Source organism: Schistocerca americana, chromosome 3 (assembly GCF_021461395.2).
Source record: "Schistocerca americana isolate TAMUIC-IGC-003095 chromosome 3, iqSchAmer2.1, whole genome shotgun sequence".
NCBI lineage: Eukaryota > Metazoa > Arthropoda > Insecta > Orthoptera > Acrididae > Schistocerca > Schistocerca americana.
In genome coordinates this window covers 409,522,777-409,545,078 of record NC_060121.1, presented here as the reverse complement: position 1 = coordinate 409,545,078, position 22,302 = coordinate 409,522,777, and the positions used below count along the sequence as shown (strand labels likewise).

Genomic DNA, 22,302 nt, shown 5'->3' with positions numbered 1-22,302 from the left:
GAGCTCTCATTTGGCTGCAGATACTGCTCGATTGGAGTTGACACAGGATTTTCCTCTGTCATGTTAAACCATCAAAGAATATCTTTAGCATAACTTTCTTGATTAATCTCTATTGATCCATTATCATGACATTCAATATTAATATTTAATAAATATCCTACTGGCTCAACAGTAATTTTAAACTAATCTTGAATTTCCTTTAGGAAAACTTCAATATCCTTCCTCTTACTTGCATATATTAATCCATCATCAACATACAGAACTACCATCAACTTGTCATTATAGTTTTCTCAATAGAACAAACACGAATCTGCCTTAATTTCCACAAGCCCAATATTTATTAGGAAGTCCTTGAACCATTGGTCTAGCACCAAGGTGATTGTTTTAGTCCATATAAACTTTTATGAAGTTTGCATACCCAATCAGTTCCATCACTAAATCCCTCAGGCTGCTCCATATATATCTCTTCTTTTAAGAAGTCATTCAAAAAAGCAGATTTTACATAGAATTGTGCCAACTGAAGTTGCTCACGAGCAGAAACACTCCAAATTGCTCTAATTGTATCGTATCTAGCAACAAGACTGAACGTTTCAGTATAGTCAATACCTTTTTGTTGACAAAATCCATGAACCACTAGTCTTGCTTTATAGCAATCAATTTTACCATCAGCCTTACACTTAATTCTATAAACCTCACAGTTTGTAATAGGCTTACAGTCTGGTGGCAGAGGTTCCAAAGTCCACATGGCGTTTTCTTTCAGTGAAGTCATTTCTTCCTCCATTGCTCTTCTCCAGTGTTCATGGTCTACAGAATTAATATACTCTGTATAATTCTTTGGCTCATTTATTTCAGCCAGCATAATTTAAATAATGCACTCTGGTTTCTTCAGTTGTTGCCTATTTCTCAATTCTCTTTCTTGAATTGTGTACTGGACCCATAACCTATTGCAGAAACTTCAAGAAAGAACTCAAGGGCACAACATAAAGCATACGCACGGCGTAATTGCTATAACAAGACACATGTATTTTATTTTATGACACCAACCAAAGACATATATTAAAAACAAAGATTCCATGACTTACCAAACGGGAAAGCGCTGGTAGATAGACACAATAAAAAAACACACAAACACACACACAAAATTTCAAGCTTTCGCAACCAACGGTTGCTTCGTCAGGAAAGAGGGAAGGAGAGGGAAAGACGAAAGGATGTGGGTTTTAAGGGAGAGGGTAAGCAGTCATTCCAATCCCGGGAGTGGAAAGACTTACCTTAGGGGGAAAAAAAGGACAGGTATACACTCGCGCACACACACACATATCCATCCCCACATATACAGACACAAGCAGAGATATAGTACACAGCAGAGAGATTAATATAAACATTTCATTTCAACAACACTCGCTAAAGATTCATGTATTAATACTGAATGCGTTTTTTTTTTATCTGCTACACATTCAAGTTATTAGATACTAAAATGACATTTTAATTTGGAATGTATATCTGTAGAAGTACATATTAATTTCTAATGTATGACATGTTCGCTTCAATTTTTAGATCGTAACACAACTTTATTTTCATTTTCAACTGTTTTGTGTAAAAGAGCATATTAAAAGTGAATGTTTCTTTACAATTAATGAACAGAGGTTATCCATAAATTTAATTACAACCAGCACAACAGATAATACAATCAAAGCGAGTACTGATATAAGAGAACAGTTCTCATTCGGGACATGTCCAATTCCTTGGGCAAAAGGAGAAGCTGTGAGGAAAGAAATTGAAACTAGGGTAAACTAGAAGATCATACAACCCTCCTACTCCCCATATTGTAGCCCTACTTTAGCTATCAGCAAGCCCGATGGTAATGTCAGGCTTGTGCTTGACACCCAGAGTGTCAACAAGATCATTGTTCCTGTCAGTACACGCCTTGACAACCTTTACGAACAGTTGCTGAAATTTCACAATGTTAAATAGCTCACTATAATTCATTTAAAGGCGTCATCTTGGTAAATAGCATTACATGAAGATAGTAGTAATTACGCAGCCCTTGTGTTTGGGGGCACAACATATGAATTTTGTGTTTTACCATTTGGTTTGAATGGGAATGCAGGTGTTTTCATTTCTGTACAGGACAAAGTTTTGGGACCAGAACTCCCCAGTAGAGTCACTATGTTGATAACCTGTTAATAGCTATTCCCACATGGGAAGAACATGTGATGCTTATGGCACAGGCACTACACCAATTTATAGAATATGGGGCCACAGTTAATGTAACGAAGTCAGATCTGGAAAAGAAAAGGTCAAATTCCTGGGTCATATTATCTCGCCACAGGGTGTACTACAAGATACAGGAAAACTTGATGTGATCAAACAGTTCTTACCACCACAGAACAAAAAACAACTCAAGACATATTTGTGTTTGGTTTCTTTTCCAGGAAATTCATTCCAGATCAATTATAGAATAGTGACTCATTGCTGAATCTTCGAGGAAAAACAATCTACTGATATGTACTGATTAATGTCAAGCAAACTTCAACAAAATAAAGGAAGCTCTATGATGTTAAAATATGCTACACCACCCTACCTTGTCACAGGATCTTTGCTTGAGTACAGATGCATCCTCATAGGGACAAGGAGCATGTTTATTTCAGATCACTAAAGATGATGCGGAACCAACACTCAAGATAATCAGTTTTGCTAGTTGAACATTTTGTAAGCCTAAGTGGTCATATTCTGTGGCAGAGCTCAAGGCTCTTGGGGTTATATGGGCATTTAAGAAACTTGGGTACTACTTATGGGGCAAGCATGCCAACTTCTACTGTGACCATAAAGCACTTTCTTTTCTGTTGACATGCAAATTATTACATCAAGGGTTAGCCGGGTGATGCAGTTTTGAAATCATATACATCAAGGTAAACAAAACATAATCACAAACACCTTGTCAAGGTTACCTCAAGGGCTCAAATTCTTAGAATTTACAGAACAGAATCCTGAAATTAGGGTTCTACTGATGCAGGACAAGACATAACAACCATTTGTGTAGAGATGTGTAAGAATTGGGAGCAATTGCAAGAGGGAGGCCAGCAATAGAGAAAAGTAAGGTCGAAACTCTCTGAAAATAACAATGAGAATTTGAAGAATTCTGTGGTGTCACCGCCAGACACCACACTTGCTAGGTGGTAGATTAAATCGGCCGCGGTCCATTTAGTACATGTCGGACCCGCGTGTCACCACTGTGTGATCGCAGACCTAGCGCCACCACAAGGCAGGTCTCGTGATACGAACAAGCACTCGTCCCCAGTTGTACGGACGACCTAGCTAGCGACTAGATGTACGAAGCCTTTCTCTCTCATTAGCCGAGAGACAGAATAGCCTTCAGCTAAGTTAATGGCTACGAACTAGCAAGGCGCCATTAGCCTTACAGTGATTGTAATTAAAGTCTCCTGTGTATCGTCAAGAGCGATGTACCACAATGATTGATTAAAGATAAGTATTAATCCAGCTACGTACTTTTCTTCATAGCATTAATTACATAGCCTGTTCCAGTACTTCACGCCCGTCTGCGTTAGTCTAGCGTGCATTTTCAGCCATCTCGAAATACAAGGTGTCGGCCCAGCTGCCGACACATCAAATTCTGTACTGCATACAAGGCAGCCCTGTTTCATCGACGTGCACCGAGCCAAGAACAGTGGTGTGTGTGTGTGTGTGTGTGTGTGTGTGGTTTTTTTTTATATATATATATATATATATATATATATATATATATATATATATATATATATATATATATATATATATATATATATATATATATATATATATACTGGGAATTTACGTAGATGATTTCATTTTGTACACTCCCAATGTATGGGGTCACCACAGGATTTGCAAATGCACCAACACTGATGAATATGTACTGCTATTTTTTCAACTTGTGGAGAAGAGTTCTCCAAGTAATTTGGAAGTGCATTACTTGCCAAATGATGGAGGAGTCAAAAAAGCCCAAGTTGATTGAACTACATCCTATACTGCCCACAAAACCTTTAGAATTAGTGTCCTATCTGCAAAGGAAGGAAGGTGTCAAATATGTTATTACTTTGTATAATGTTTTCACAAAATATGTTAAGTTGTATGCAGTGCAATTTGTGACTGCTAGTTTTATTATTAGTAGGATTACAGAAGATTATCTCTGGAGAGTGGAAAAGCCACAGATGATGTTAACGGACAGTGCACCATTCTACATAGGCAATAGAGGGAGGGAATTTACTGACATGAACAAAATAAAACATATATTAGTATCCAGATTTCACTCTGAGACAAGTCCAAAAGAAATTATGTACAAAGAATTTAACAGGTTTATATGTACCTATACACCCCACAGAAGCACATAAAATGGGCCGAGTTTGTTTTTCCATTTCAGCAATTCATTAACAACTTACCAAACACTTCGACCAGTTTCACACCTACTGAATTGATGTTTAAAAGGAGAAAAGTCAATGAGTGGAAAAAGCTATTGCCCAAGATACCCAAGTGACAGATGCCACTCGGGAGGTGGGAGGGGGTTGGAGGCTTTGATTAACCTGGAGGGAAAACGTTGAAGAGAGGAAAGAATCGTATGACAAAAGTTTAGGATGTGCTGCACAATTTCAAGTAGGACAAGAGGTATTACCATGAATTCACTCAAAATCTATGAAATATGGGATGCTCAGTCGTAAATGCCAGCTTTTGTACACTGGACCATTTGTGGTTATGGAAATCCCACATTCAGGGGCATATGGATTAGCTTATCCTTAATAGTGGAAAGGACAAGGGACGTTACCTTCACAAGGATCCACGAGAATTTGCATACTGAAAGAATTGGACGAACATAAAATCTCACAAAGTATTGTACACAAGCAAATGAAATATTTCAATATAATATGTATATAACAATTGTTCACTTATTTTTAAGAGGAAAATTTCATTTTATTTGTTTATATGTTTTTAAATAAAAGAAAGGTAAGTTAAAAGACGATGTGAAGCCTGAAAATCAAACACGATTGCAGTGGTGCCGATTCATTCTACAGTGCATACTTTTCCCAAATACAATGTGACAATCCACTTGCAATGTAAACACATGAAGTAACATTACGAGAAGGAGATGATGCGTAGGCGTAGTAGGAGCTAACACAGAGGTAAGCAACATCAGAGGATGCGCAGAAATAGTTCAACATCAGAAGATGCGCAGAAATAGTTCAGTCCAACATGACGCTTAGCGCACCAGATGCAACGCAAACTTGGCATCTAGCCGCCAAATAATCTTTATGCTGGAGATTTTAATACAAGTTAATTATCACTAAAATGAAGGAGTCTATACTATAAGGATAAAACTAATAAAATGAGGTGGTTTAAAATAAAAGAAAATTTACATAAGAAGAAAGAATAACTACCTACAGAAACCTATCCACACACTACACTACTACATACAATATTAACAAACTTACACTGTAGTTATAGGCAAAATGAATAAAATGCTATAAGAAAAGTATCTATATACAACAAAAGAAAGAAGAAAGAATAACTGCAAGACTACAGGTACATTCTGAACAAACTATGAAAAATATTGCATAATTGTAGCACGAATATGGAAGGACTCAAAAATAATGTGCTTTGAATATTTGCACTCTTATAAAAGATGGTCTGACTTTGAAAATTAAAGAAGTTGATGAATTTACATTCAATGCTCTTAAACTAAATGTGTGTGTGAGGAGAAAAATGATACATAGTTAGTCAAAGACTAGCTAGATTCTTAGTTTACAAGTTATTATTGAGAACTTAGGTAGCTGTTACAAAAGAAAACAGGCCGCACTGCAAAAATATATTTGTACATCAAAAAAGGTTTGCATCACCCTGTTTCCCAGAGCTCCTGAAGATAAAAATTGACTGTGGGTATTGTATCACAGACACAGTCCCTTTGACTGTTCAGAGATGTCACTAAACCCGCCAAAAGATGTAAACAACCATACATGAGCAGTGCCTATTAGACTGAAAGTGTCCAACAGCCAATCAGTTCCAGTCATTCCACCAGGAAGGAGGTACACAGCATATTATCTGTAGTTCAACCACGCCTAGATGTTCAATACCGTGGTTCAATCGTATCAGCATTGTTACTTTGCCCCAGGAAGGGCTCCCAATAAGGGAAGTGTCGAGGCATCTCAGAGTGAACCAAAGCAATGTTGTTCAGACATGGAGGAGATACAGAAAGACAGGAACTGTTCATGACATGCCTCACCAAGGCCGCCCAAGGGCTACTATTGCAGAGGATGACCGCTACCTGCGGATTACGGCTCTGAGGAACCCTGACAGCAACACCACCATGTTGAATAACGCTTTTCATGCAGCCAAAGGAATGTCGTGTTACGATTAGAATTGTGCGCAATAGGCTGCATGATGCGCAACTTCACTCCCAACGTACATGGTGAGGTACAGCTTTGCAACCACGACACCCTGCAGCACAGTACACATGGGCCCAACAACATGCCGAGTGAACTGCTCAGAATTGGTATCATGTTCTCTTCACTGATTAGTGTCGCATATGCCATCAACCAGACAATCATCGGAGACATGTGGAGGCAACCCGGTCAGGCTGAACACCGTAGACACACTGTCCAATGAGTGCAGAAAGGTGGAGGTTCCCTGCTGTTTTGTAGTGGCATTATGTGGGGCAACGTAGGCCGCTGGTGGTCATGGAAGGCGCTGTAATGGCTGTACGATACGTGAATGCCACCCTCCGACCGATAGTGAAACCATATCGGCAGCATATTGGCAAGTCATTTGTCTTCATGGATGACAATTCACACCCCCATTGTGCACATCTTGTGAATGACTTCCTTCAGGATAACGACATCACTTGACTCGAGTAGCCAGCATGTTCTCCAGACATGAACCCTATCGAACATGCCTGGGATAGATTGAAAAGGCCTGTTTATGGACTATGTAACCCACCAACCACTCTGAGGGATCTATGCCAAATCGCCATTGAGGAGTCGGACAATCTGGACTAACAGTGCCTTGATGAACTTGTGGATAGCATGCCACAACAAATACATGCATGTATCAATGCAAGAGGATGTGATACTGGGGATTAGAGGTATCAGTGTGTACAGCAATCTGGACCACCACCTCTGAAGGTCTCGGTGTATGGTGGCACAACATGCGATGTGTGGTTTTCATGAGCAATAAAAAGGGCGGAAATGATGTTTATGTTGATCTCTATTCCAATTTTTTTTTTTTACAGGTTCCGGAACTCTCGGAACCAAGGTGATGCAAAACATTTTTGGTGTGTGTGTGTGTGTGTGTGTGTGTGTGTGTGTGTGTGTGTGTGTGTGTGAAGAGATTACAGTATTCAGAATGTTGTTCAGTGAAGCTACTGACTGAGTGCCAAATATGAGTATTCATGATGCATTTAGATGAGCTCCTGATTTATCTGAATGTTGTTCTACAATATTTTCTCACCACAACCTTCATAGTGGCATCTTTAAATATACTATATACGCAAGAGTGGTATCCTGAAGATATTGATATAAGTTATGTACACTGAATTACAGTCACTACAGGTACTCTCACACAAGTAATACTGATAACTTATATGACATTGTAGTGTCAGAAATCTGCTAGTAGTTCAGCACAAGTTAAGTAACTAGTTTCACAAAGATAAAAAGAAGGGTGCACACAGAATTTACTCAAGTATTCTATGGTTTGTAGGTGATGGATTTAAGCATCAGACAAAGAAAAATGCTTCTTGCCACTCCCTGTCATCATTCCTTGTGGATCAGTAAATACTTTCCTAGTAGACCGACAGAGGTGGGGCTAAGCATAGCTATGCCTGCTTGTGTTGGTTAATGTGTAATGAAGATTTCTTTTCTTTTCTTAGCAATCTGGATTTACAGGCGCATGAGTCAGATGAAATGTGAGGACAGTGGTTTATGCACATCATACTGTCTATATGTATATTGTCCTATCAACCTGTAAACTGAAAAACAATTTTAATCATTATTCTAAGTATGGTAATACTATTCCTTGAACTCAAAGATTGAGAGAGTTAGCTGCTTATGACAATTCTAAGAGAGACAAACAGCATTTTAATGGACAAAGAAAATGTGACTTATTGTGTATTTAAAATGTCATAACATGTCATGTGTGTCCTAAGAGCAAAATTAAAATCTTAATGTTGTTTTCTGCACAAGTTATAAATGTTATAGTGAATCTAGATGTGAATGTGTGTAAATTGTACTCTGTATGTACCCGACATGTAGCAACATGCACATATAGGCTTGTAAATGTCTAGGTTGAACCATATGATATTGAACAGTAACGCTGTAGAGGAACTATTCAATTATAAAACACTTGGCGTATGCTGTAAAAAGGTTACATTTACGTGTGTTGTTGTGAGTGAAGGTTTGGGTGCTTACAATGAGAGAAACATTTTTGGTTTGTTTGTAGTGGCAAGAGACGGTAGACTTTGCTACAAGGGACCATATAAGGCGATAATGTTTATGGACTTACCTGAAATTTGGTGATATCTTGATGTGATGCTTAACGTACAGGCCAGCCTTGGACACTGAAATAAGCAACACATGATGTGGTTCCAGTACCACAGATCAGAAATGACTGGCCTTTCCATTGCAGCATTGGAAACTATCAGTCACATACTCATCTATACACACCATCCTACGGAGCAGTTCTAAGAACATTTTGAAGACATGAAATTCATTGTTAACGAAAACCTGTGAAAACCAACTGTACCGCCTAGCCGTGTTGCACCAATGGATGTACGAGATGTGTGTCTAATGAACATTGCTTAACGTGTGCGAGCGTATCCCTGGAAAAGGCATGTGGTGGTTACTCCGCAATAATGGAGCTGCGAACTCCAACTTTAAACATGCTCTTTGTCGTGGCATTTGTTTGGAAAATTAACTTTCAGAATATGTAAATGAAACTGTAAAATAAGAGGGCTGGCATGTCTAGTGTATGTATTAAAATAAGTTTGGCCATCAATAAAGGTATTTTAAACCCTGGTCAGGCCAAAGATAAATATAAGTTATGACTGAAAATAAATTTTAATATATTATGGCTGTATGTAGAAAGAATACCGCTACTGCATACTGTTGTCCAGTAATGGTGGATCACACCAGTGTACAGTAGGGGGCACCTGTATTGGGACTTAATGCTGGTTTACCTATATGGGTATAGGTTTTATTTTTCTCTGTATTTTTATCCATTAATTCGCCTAAGCAGTTTACAGCAAAGATTAAAATGCACTATGCCCACAGCAATAGCGAGAAACAGTGAGGAACATTAATTTACTTATGTTTTGTAAAAACTCCTATCCGATGTTTCATCCATCTTGTAGTGTTTGTCCTTTTCCATCCATGATAGAGTATGTGAATTTCTGTTTAGTTCACTAATAATGTGGAATAGTAATAAGCCAATGTCACTTACTAGTTCTTTATTTCACCTGATATATCTATGTAACTGGTACCTGTAATACTTTTGGAGAAGCAAGAAATTTGAGCAGAGCAAGCTGGATACCATAACATTGTCTTCAAAAAAGAAGAAGAGGAGGAGGAGGTAAATAACATCAAGGCTGCAAGAGATATCATCTAATAGTGTAACATATGTTACAGAGCGAGGGTTCCTGTGTGTAAATTATCCGAGACACATGCTTACAAGCAATCTCACTATTGCCGTGTCTCTTGTGCGGCACCTGCAAATTTACATCATAATTATTATTCTTAAAATTATTAATTAATCAGTATGACTGGCAATTTGAATACCACTGAAATTGATCCTAATTTCTTGGAAAGAGTGATATGTGACGAATCTTGGTTTTTCACTTATGATCCAGAAACTAAGTGCCAATCCAAGCACTGGAAAGGGCACAACTTCACCGAAAGAAAATAAAGCTCAACTGAGCAAATCAAGGTTCAAAGTGATGATGACTGGTTTTTTTTTTCAATATTCATGGAATTATGTATCTTCACTAGGCTCCTGAAGGTTAAACTATAAGTCAACTTTACTACCTTGAGGCTCATGCTCAACTCTGCGAGGAAATCAGAAAGAAAGGCCTGAATTGTGGAAGAATAAATCTTGTGTCCTGCAGCAAGGCACTGACCAATACCACATTATCTGTTAAGAGGTTTCTAATGTAATACATCTCAATGTTAGACCACCCACACTGAATGCCCAACCTAGCACCATGTGTCTTTTATCTATTCTCCAAGGTCAAGTCTGCATAAAAAGGAACAAGATTTACCGCTGTTGCAGTGGGGCAAGAAAAAGCGACACAAAGCATCTACTATGTACAACACCTGAGTTGTTACAGGGAAAGACAGCGACAGAGAGAGAGAATCAAACTATATTACTACCTTACATGATCACTTACACTAAATGATTTTTTGTGGGAACTGTAGGTTTGGAGATTGTCATATGGTCACAAATGTAAACACTTGTGAGACATGTTGCAATGTTTCTTCCATGGCTTTTTACTGAAGTATTGCTGTCCACGTGCACAATCATCGTATAAGTTTTTGATACACTTCCCCAAATATCTTTCTAGTTGCCTCACATGCTTAGCTTACATGAATATGAAACACAGCCACAAGCGCATTGCTACCAAATTTCTTGCACTTCAGTAACTTGTATGTACAAGCAGTGTTGCCAAGTCAAACATATTGTATTCATGATTTTAGGTGCTTCTGTTACTATTATAATCATCAGTTTCACCAGTACATTACAGTGATATATGTAAGTGAAATTTTTAGAAGCAATTAGGAGCACAGAACACAACATACAGCTTCTATAAATAATTCATTTGTTTTAAAAGTTCTGCTTAGTCTGCACAGTATAGAAAAGGAAACCAAACTTGAAAATCAGCTTTCAATGTGTATATCCGTTTCATTGAACTCATTTAAAGATTAGCCTGCTTAAGGTTACTACTACCACCACCACCACCCAAATGTAACACTTTTTATTCATTATAATACACGAGTATGACAATCAATTTACACACTCCCTTAACTATTTCAATTTCTTTTTTATAATACCTTATCTGTGGTTATTTTAAAGGAAGTCTCAATGGTGCTGTGCACAATCTGAAGCTCCTTAATCAGCCACTTACAAACAGTCCATTTATCTGGTGGTTGCTGTCAGAACAATCAATTTTATTTCTTCCCTGTTGTGTTCTTTCTGACAACCTCCTTTTTGTTGTTCTACATTCTTTTACAAGACATTTTGTCTCTGTATGAGAAAGAGTTGGAATGTACGGTCCAAGATGCAACTGGTATTGATATTAAGTGGCCTTATACATTTAGAAATTTTACTATGTGCAGCTCAAATTATTCTTCTGCAATGGCAGTTTGTAGCCAAACAGTTTTAACAATTACTTATAATATTGGTTAATTAAATCTATCAGATAGTGGGAAGAAATTATGCTCCACTCCCCAATAAGCAACCATGAAATGTCAATGCAGTTACTAAAAAAGGCACTTATTATTTTTAAATATAATTTGTTTAATAGAAATTCTTTGGTTGCTAATATTTCAAGATATTTCTTCATTACACTTCTGGTAATAGTTAAGAGATTTTTAATTAACATACTTTAAAATAACATTAAGTACATTTTACATGTATTCTGAGGAATGACAAGCCACTGCATTAAAATCAGCAATCCTCCTCATTCCATACAGCTGTGAATAATGATGACATAATGCTTTAAAATCATTACACAATTTAATAACAGGACATACAAAAATGCCACCTTTCTGCTATTATAATGGTATTTCAATAATGTAGCAGTGAAAACTGACTCTTCACTGTCATGGAATTTTAGACTCTCTTAAGCATATTTATGCAACGACTCCAAAATGTCTAAACAACAAGTGGCCCACAAAAATATAAAGGTATGCTTTACTTTGTAACTCGAGCTATAAAAATATGTCACATTTTATTACACAAATGAGAATTCATCTCACAGTACACTTACTTCTTAAAGAAATTAGTATGTAGATACACTGCACTACAAGGCAACTTGCAATTCACAAGTGTGGATATTGTAACATACATAAAAAATCATCTACGAAAATTAATAACACTTTCTTTAACGTCAATATTGCTCTTCTGTTACATATGTAAAAGATCCACATAACTAGAATGCTTTCCCAGAAACAACAATGATTCTCAACCAAAATATGCTCCACAATTTGAACATCGTCTGTTCTTCAAAGCCAAACAGCAAAGTATGCCTAGTGGAAAGAAGAAAATGGCACAGAATATTCCGAGGCATGTGTAGTCATCTTCAAGTACACCAATCTGAAAGATAAAACAGAAAAGTATTTAGACAGACTCCTCAAATTATAATGTAACATTACGGCACGAACAAAGATCTCCATCATACATTATAAAACACTGGTTGAATTTTTTGTCCCCTACAATAAGAGCTCGAGCACATATTCCTCATTTCTGGTTATCATGATAATTAGTCAAAACTCTGATGAAAGATATGATTCAGTTGTTCTAATTCAGAATGATAACATAGTGAGATGAAGGGTGTGCTACTCTGCAGCTAGCTCCTGTGGGTGGTCAGAGATTTAGGGTGTTTGTGGAAATGGTACAGGAAAACTGTCTGGCCTAGATTTTGAGGTAACGTCTGTGTGTGAAGGCATCTTTGGTATAATGGACAAGGGATTTTTCGTCACTGCATATGCATTGCCCATGATTACCCAGATTGTTTGGAAGACTTTAGTGAGGAAGTAATGACAATCATAAAATGAAGAAATTGTTGTTGATCAGTGAGGTTGATTTGGATTAAGGTTTTGACAGAGTCCCTGGAGAGGTGTAATGCTGGCCTGAGAATAACCACATGAAGCAGGTGGGAGAGAAGGTGTTGAGGTTGTGGAGGAATGAGCATAGATTGTCTTCGCACTGTGTCCAGATCATGAAAATAATTGTCACTGAACCTGAACCAGATGAAGGGTTTGGGATCTTGGGTGGCTAGGTATATTTCCTCTGGTGGTCCATACGCAGGTTGGTATAAGAGGATGCTATGTGGGAGCGCATAGCCACGGCAGAAATTGTTTGTATATCTTATCCTCAAAGGAGAAATATATGACGACATAGTTAATTAGGTGTGTAAGGTAGGTGGAGGTGGATTTGGAGTCTGAAGAACTTTGGGGAGGTAGTGTTCAATAAATGTAAGGGCATGGGTGTGGGGGATATTGGTGTATAAGAAGGGGGCATTAAAAGTGGTAAATGGGGATTCAAGTGGTAATGGGTGGGGATGGTTGGGAGTTGGAAGGAAGAGGTTTGTATGTTTGATATAGTAAGCTAGGCTGTGGGTAACTGGTCAGAGAGATTTCCTTTAGTGAGAACACAGCAATTAGATATAATGGGTCATCAGGATTGTTAGGTTTATGGAATTTGGGAACCATGTGAAAGGTAAGTGTGCAAAGGCAATTGGGTGAAGAGGGTGATTAGCTCTGGGGAGAGATTTTGGGAAGGGCTTAATCAATCAATCACTCACTCTCTCTCTCTCTCTCTCTCTCTCTCTCTCTCTCTCTCTCTCTCTCTCTCCCTCCCCCCCCCCCCCCACCCCATACATACACACCCAATTACTCCTTGCACTATCACCTTCTGAGGGCTTCCTAAAATCCATAAACCTATAAGTTCCAGACAACGCACTGAAGCTGGTTATTTTGTTTCCACTTAATCTTGGGTCCTGTTGACCAACATCTAAAACTGCCACAACATAAACTCCCAAATCAAAGACATAAATCACTTCCCTCACTGTCTCTTGACTATCCCCCACACCACATTACCACCAGTAAGCCTACTTGCCATTATCAACACCATTTCCTTGTATACCAACATACCCACGCCCTTGGCCTTACTGGTATCTCTCCTGAACATCCTTTTGACTCCACCAGCTAATTCTTTATGTACCTATATATTTACATCCACACATATATAACTAAATTTCCTTTGAGGTAATTTTTTTTTTGAGTCAACTGTCTTCTGACTGGTTTGATGTGGACATATTAATTGAAGACATATAGTCTGAAAATGAGTTTGTGATCATATTTTTGGCACTTTATTTTTCAGGTCCGTCTTGATCACATAATTATTATTATTTTTTTACATTTCACTATGACTGCTTTCAGCTACTGCCATCATCAGATCTGTTACAAAAACAAAAACTGTGTGTAACCAACTAAGTTAGTTTACTGGTGCTAAATCTATAGAAGTCCTGGTGCTACGAAGATAAAATGTTTACATGATTAACAGCCATGTATACCAGCCATACATACCATAAAATATTCTGATGTAGTATCCACATCAAACTAAACATGTAGGTACATAGTAAGTGCTGGTGATGATCAGAATGCATCTGGTATTTATTCAAGGAAACTGATGCCAGCAGAGAGCACTATAGCTAGGCTACATGATTAACCAGTAACTGTAAAGGTTAAAATGTGGTATGCATAGTCATCAATGAGAATTACTTCACGTGGTAAAATGCGCATCTGACAATAAACATGTACTGACATACTTCCATACTTAAAATCCACAGAAAAAGTGCAAATATTAATAATGTGAAGCTTATGGCATGACAAGGTAAAACATACAGTTGTATAAAAACCAGTATAAAAAAAAGCACAAGATTAAAAACACCTATAAAATAAAATCTTCCAGCCTGACAGATCTATTACCATAAACATAATTGTGAGGCAATTAATGAAGCAGTGACTATTCATTAAAAATTAAAAAATTGATAGTCAATAATACATCTGGAGTATGTTCTCAATGGCGGCATGTCGTAGCTTCTTTGTACGATGTTCTTGTTTTTCCTGCAGTGGAACTTGTGAAGGAAGGCCCAGTTTCCTTGTTACCAGCAGCTGGCGCACCCGGCTGCACGCCAGTCGGCTGAAGCGCTCAACGGTGCTCAAACCAGTAGATTTCTGAATACATCAAAATAACAAGAACGTCATACAGAGAAGCCACGACGTGCCGCCACTGAGACCACATTCCAGATGTATTATCGACTATCAATTTTTTAATTTTTAATGAATAGTCACTGATTCATTAATTGCCTCACAATTACGTTTTTGGTAATTGATCTGTCAGGCTGGAAGATTTTATTTTATAGGTGTTTTTAATCTTGTGCTTTTTTTATACTGGCTTTTATACAACTCTATGTTTTACCTTGTCAGGCTATAAGCTTCACATTACTAATATTTGCACTTTTTATGTGGATTTTAAGTATGGATCCAACTCCACATGGAGTACATCAGTACATGTTTCATTGTCAGACACTAGTTTTCCCATGTGAAGTCATTTTCATTAATGACTATGCATACCACATTTTAATCATTACATTTGTGATACTGGTTAATCATGTAGCCTAGCTATAGTGCCCTCTGCTGGCATCAGTTTCCCTGCATAAATACCAGACGCATTCTGATCATCACCAGCACTTACTATGTACCAACATGTTTAGTTTGATGTTGATACTACATCAGAATATTTTATGGTGTGTGTGGCTGGTATACATGGCTGTTCATCATGTAAAATTTTATCTTTGTAGCACCAGGACTTTTATAGAAAGTCAAACTGAAACCTGTAATTGTAATAATAATAATAATAATAATAATAATAATAATAATAATAATAATAATAATAATAATGTGATCAAGAGGCCTGTAAAATAAGTTTGATGTGGACTGCCACAAATTCCTGTCCTGTGCCAGTCTCTTCAATTCAGAGTAGCACTTGCAACCTGAATTCTCAATTATTTTGTATCTATTTCAATCTCTGTCTTCCTGTACAAGTTCTGCCTTGTACAGCTCCCCTTAGTACTGTGGTAGTTATTACCTGGTGCCTTTACATGTGTCCCATCATCCTGTCCCTTTTCCTCGTTAGTGTTTTCCGTATGTTCTGTAAGTAGGCTGTTTAGGTTTTTTTATTGGTAACGCCACCTCTGTGTGAAAATCACTGGCTGTGCTGTGTGCAGTCTGTGTCTAGTTTGCATTGTTGTCTGCCATTGTAGTGTTGGGCAGCGGCAGCTGGATGTGAACAGCGCGTAGCATTGCGCAGTTGGAGATGAGCCGCCAGCAGTGGTGGATGTGGGGAGAGAGATGGCGGAGTTTTGTAATTTGTCATGAACTGCTATATATATTATGACTTTTGATGATACTAAGGTAAATACATTGTTTGTTCTCTATTAATATCTTTCATTTGCTAACTATCCCTATCAGTAGTTAGTGCCTTCCGTAGTTTGAATCTTTTATTTAGCTGGCAGTAGTGGCTCGCTGTACTGCAGTAGTTCGAGTAATGAAGATTTTTGTGAGGTGATTTCTGAAAGGTATAGTTTAATGTTACTCAGGGCCATTCTTTTGCAGGGATTTTTGAAAGTCAGATTGCGTTGCGCTAAAAATATTGTATGTCAGTTTAAGCACAGTCTTGTATAATTGTTCAAAGGGGACGTTTGATATGTCGACCCTTAGCCTAGGATACCTCACTGGAATCTTCTGATTTTTTCTTGTAGTTTGTGTAATTAGTGTAGCTATTGTTTATTGCTAGCGCGTAATTGTAGAGAGAATCTCCTTTGTAGTTGCAGTCTTTCATTGTTGTTGTGGCATGCATGTTAATTTGCACCAAGTATTTCGCTGCTGCGCTTGCAATTAACGAGATATTATTTTCAGTACTATGTTAATGTGTTCTCTTATTTTTGCTCTTCAAATTGTGCTTTTCTGTGTTATTGTGTGAAATATTGTGACAATAATGGCGTGTGAAAAATGTAATACTAGGCTCCAAAGTAAACTGAGAAATGACAGTGAAAACGAAAGCAGTGTGTTAGCGCCACCGAGTAATGAATTAACTGATGTTCAAAGTAGTAATTTGGTGATTGTGCATAGGGAAATGGAGCAGGCTGCAAACAATGGTGTAGACAGTGAAACAATTAGTGAACAGGGAAGCATTATCGATCGATCGGTCAGCAACAGCTCGCCTCAGGAATCCGAAATGACAGAACACAATATTGCAAATACTGTAGACTTAGGTTTTGGGTCCTCACCGTTTTCTCAAATGAGTCAAGACACATTTTCTGCTTGTCAAAATGTGAATGTTGCCGGTGAAAATGCACTACCAAAAAGCATAGAGAAACAGATTCCAGACACTAATACATTATTATTGCAATTAATGCAACAAATGGAACAAAATCAGAGACAAATGGGACAAAAACTTCAAAAGTTAGACACAATGGAACAACACCAGAGACAAACACAGCAACAGTTAGACACAATGGAACAAAATCTTCAAAAGTTAGACACAATGGAACACCACCAGAGACAAACACAGCAACAGCTTCAAAAGTTAGACTCATTGGAACAAACTCTTGAACAAACGCGTGAAGATTTAACTACTGAGCTACATAACATCGAATCGAAATGTCAAAAAGTTTGTAATGACGTAAAAACACAAATTTGGGAGCATTTCCAAACTATTTTTTCGCGGCATGAAAATGAATTACAGAATCACGAAGCAGCCATAAAAGAACTGCAAATTATTGTTCATGAAAATCATGAGACCTTGCAAGCTAAATTTGACTCAGTTGCATCTACCAATTCGGTTACGCAACTTGCAAAAGCTCAGGAAAACTTAAAGGACACAGTAGATACTCTGAAACTTGGTTCAGAAAAACACACTGAGGAAATAAGTACACTATCGGAGAAGGTAGCCGAACTTTCGGATCAGTTCACTAATTTATCTACGAAGGTAGATGATAATCTGAATGACACAAAACCAGTAGTCTTTAATGACACAGAAGAGTGCGAACAAATTAGGAAACTGAAACAAAATCTGAATCAAATTAATACGCAACACCAAAGAGAAATCCGGGAAGTACAAGATCAGCTGACACAGGTAATACAAAAGTTACAAATTTCAGAGGACACTCGCGCTCCAACACGGGAAGAGGGACTTAGAAATACGGAAAAGCCGCAAAATAATAACACAGGGCATTTCGGAAGTTATGAAAGAAATTGGCAATGTGCACCGAATTTTGAGATGGAACGGCCGACACGACCTAACAATGACCGATATGCGACTCGCCGACATGATGATTTTGACTATAAGCTGTTCATTACTACACGTAAATTCAAAACATTTAAAAATTCTGGCAACGACATTCATCCACAAGCATGGCTCCATCAATTCTCTCATTGTTTTCCTCCCAACTGGTCGTTAGAACACAGATTAGAATTTATGTGTGGCTACTTAGAGAATGAACCAGCTGTAAGAATGCGATCGGTCATTCACGATTGTCACAGTGAAGGAGAATTTTACCATGCCTTCCTCTCAGCATATTGGTCTCAAGCTACACAAGACCGAGTAAAACATAGCATCATGATGATGAAACACTTTGAACAATCTGAATTTTCCAGTCTTGTGAAATATTTTGAATACATGTTGCATAAGAATCAGTATCTTTCAAACCCATACAGCCCCTCAGAACTCATCCGCATTTGCTTAATCAAATTACCTGAACATTTACGACATATTATTTTAGCAGGACGTTGCAAAGAAGACATTGAGGCTTTTCAGGGGCTGTTACAAGAACTGGAAATTGACACTGACAATCGGGGAACGCGGAAACAAGAGCACAACAATTACAGGTCACATCTGTCACAATTCCGCAATGAAAGAAATAATAACTGGACACGACAAGTCTATTCTCACAACACATATCGTGACCAAAACAGACACCACCCGTATGACAACCGTTGGCAGAGTAGTAATAATTACTGGGAAAGATCACCTCTCTGCGGTAGTGACTATCACAGAGACAATCAGAGAAACAGACAATTTGGGAACCAAAATAATTATTATCAAGGGAGACAGAATAACTTTAGACGCAATGGTCCAGCGCGCAGTTACGATTCAGGGAGAAATTCTCCACCACTTAACCGACAAGAAAGAAACTACAGGAACTACCGACATGACGACAGACGATGTGATCGTAACGACAGACCTGAATTGCATCAGAACTGACGGGATTCAAACAGAACAGGGCACTTTCGACAACGTGAATTTGTAGACGTTAGGTCTCCTAATCCCAATAACGACACGCGCCAACAAAGGAACAGACAATGACTCGCACCACAGGCAGCCGCGTGCGCCGGCTGGCTCAGAGAAAAATTAACATAGACGCTAACCTTGAGAAAAATTTTAGCATTCCTTACCGACGTATAAAACATGACAATTGCTTTTCAGTTGAAAGTCTGCGTATTATGAAGAGTAAAGGTTTACACCAGATTTCACATGTAAAACCGTTTATTGAAAGATAATCTGCTTTTTAACTTTGTCTTTGCCACATAAGTTTTCACTTTACATTGCTAGTATGCTTTGTCAGACTTAGAATCTGTTAACATACAACAATGTTTGAAGTTAAATATCCAGTCAAGAACCAAGAGAACTTATTTAAACAGAAATTACGAATGCATTGTTATTGTGGACAGACGACACAGTGTTATTGTGTGTGTGCATTCTTGCTTGTTTGTTGCACGATTACGTAACGAATATAAGGCTCACATACTTAGAACATATACTGGCACTGTTAATGAGATTTTCATGCAACATTTTGGTTTACTTGAAAAGACATTCTTTATTTGAAGTACTTTCTGTGGGATTAAAGATGACTTAGCACTTGGTTTCTTTGACAGCTACACAATTATATCACGACGCTACTAATGTGTGACACAATTTACATTGTTACTTTTGTGCTGTATCTGCTTTATATCTGCACAGTTTTTCTGAATTCTTCTGGAAAGTAAAATATGTTTTAGTAGTAACGTTTGTGGTATAGCAACAATGAGACAGCCTTTTTCGTGGCACAACAATACGTTACAGCACAGTACTTTCTTCATCATGGCAATAAGCGTAATAACTAAGATATCTATACGCAAAGCATTTCACTTTTGTTTATCATGAGGTAAGTACATTGGCTTCTGCAGAACTTAGCTTTCGGAGGACGATAACTACGACACTTCCACAGAGATTATCTTACAGCAAGACGCACATTTAGCGCTACAGTACACGTATTTGAGTGATTAATTTTGTACTTAAATCATTTATTTTTAAAGATATTTGAAGCACAATGATACAAAGGTTTTCCGCGACACATTTCATTCCACTGCTGTAATCTGTAACACCTGAGGGTATAATTACATTAATCCTCAGGGGGGTATACGCTTACTTTGTGTACCATGTGTTTGGCAAGCACAAGGAGCCCTAGCTAATATGGTATTTGCTTATACAACTTTACACATCGGTACCATATTTCTCTAACACGTAAATTACACAGCTATCTGATCGTTTAACTGAGAGAGACAAACATTTATTTTACTATATCAGTGACAGATGTTTACATAATTACACAGTTGGATAACTTCACACTTATGAAATTGTATTTTGTCTGTACTTTGTAAACTGTTCATATTTTTTCAGAACCATTGTGATACTACGAGAGCTTTGAATGATGTATTTGGTATGGGATCATGATTTTTGAAGTACATTTGAGGCAGATGACACTATTGACATGAGTAGAGAATTTTTTTTAGGTTTTGAAATTATTGGAGGAAGCTACGACGATTTTGAGAGTTGACTAAGATGTTATGATATTATTACGACGACGATGTGTATTATACTGTTGAGGTATGTTTATGATTAATAAGATGATGATACCGAATATGAGGAGTTTGATAATGCTACGTATTTCTTATGATGAAATACTGAAGAAGTGTCGACGAATAAGGTAAGGAATAATGAGTAGTGATTAGGGACTCTGATTTGTGAAAAAGGTTGTTGGAAACCAAGAATCGTACTTTAAGAGTTATGAAATGTGTGTATATGCGTGAATGTATCACAATGCTGGCGAAAATTTTTTGGACGCTGTTATATTTACAGGATTTTGTTTCTACACATTTGTAACGCAAATTTTCGACCTGTGAAATTTTTATATGAGACTGTCACTGTAGCGAAAACTGCTGTCGTAAATATTTCGGTAAGAAAGGTAAGTGACCGTGACGTAATTCGTTGTGAGCGGCCAGGTGTGCCAGCCGCCTTGAGAAAAAGCCATTAGGTGGTAGAAAAAAAAGGGGGAGGCCATTATCCTCGCTATCGACATTCCTTTGTAGAAAGCATCGTAAATACGACACCCTCAAACTTGAAAACATGATTACACTGTAGAGTTCTTAATTTATGATATTTACTAAATTGCCTGGTGAAATGACGAGAAATATTTTTATGTATATACACCTGATTATGACTACTGTCTCTCTAGTTGAGAGATTTTTCTACTAACTTATGAAATGCCTAATGACTACTGAATGATGTTCTTATGCTTTACTTTGTACATAGTTGCTTATTTCATTTGATATCTAGTTTCTAGCTGCACTGCAGCATTGGTTAAAATAAAATTTTATAGATGTACTAATATAAATATTTTCTGTCTACAGATCGAGTAAATAATAATTTTTTTTAAAAAAAATGAGGGAGCACCTTCACAGGAACTGCATTCATAATTTTCTTTTCAGGTACTTGGTAATTTATTTTGTAGAATAAGTTGTGGTGCACCACTTTAATTAGATAGACATTAAGATGTTATTATACATTTCCCTTATCTGCGTTGTTATTTTTAGTGCAATATTTTTTCTGCTTGAGCTATGTCATGTTTAGGTATTTCATTTTCTGCTGCTGTTTGCCAGGCATAGTGTTACTGAATTTGACTTTGTATTACGCTGTTAAGCCAGTTTTACTACTGATTTATTTTTCTTGTTTGCTGCTCATTGCCTTATATTAGTTGTAATTTATGCTGCTTGCTTCGCCATTTGTATTTTTGATCATTGCTGTGTGTGTTAATTGTTTTGTGCTGCTGCATTGCCTCATCCCTTAGTTTAGCATCTGAGCTCAGTAGATTTAGGTTAGCTTAAGAGGGGGTAGACTACATAAGAAACTGACTATGGACAATAGGGAAAAAAAATGCATTGAGAAGTTATACGAAAAAAAAGGTACAGAAATCAGGTATAGATAGGACTTTTGGGAATAATGATGAACCAAGGGAGATCTCCACGCAAAATACTGCAGTAAAACAAACCCTGTCCTTTCCTTTTGTATTATTTTGCTATGTGTGTATGTACCATTGTGTATTTGTCTTTTTCCTGTCTTTAAGTGTTTAGCTAATAAGATTTATGTTGTAGAATTTTTCTAATACTA

General features: G+C 37.5%; 1 protein-coding gene across 1 annotated transcript in view; it reads right to left on the bottom strand.

Annotated features, from left to right (window-relative positions):
• Positions 1-10,504: 10,504 nt before the first annotated feature.
• LOC124605576 (brain protein I3) overlaps positions 10,505-22,302 on the bottom strand; it is a 44,685-nt gene continuing 32,887 nt past the window's right edge. The window contains exon 3 of the mRNA XM_047137353.1: positions 10,505-12,345. Coding sequence (XP_046993309.1) covers positions 12,214-12,345 — 132 coding nt within the window. The 3' untranslated portion in view covers positions 10,505-12,213. The remainder of the gene's footprint in view (positions 12,346-22,302) is intronic.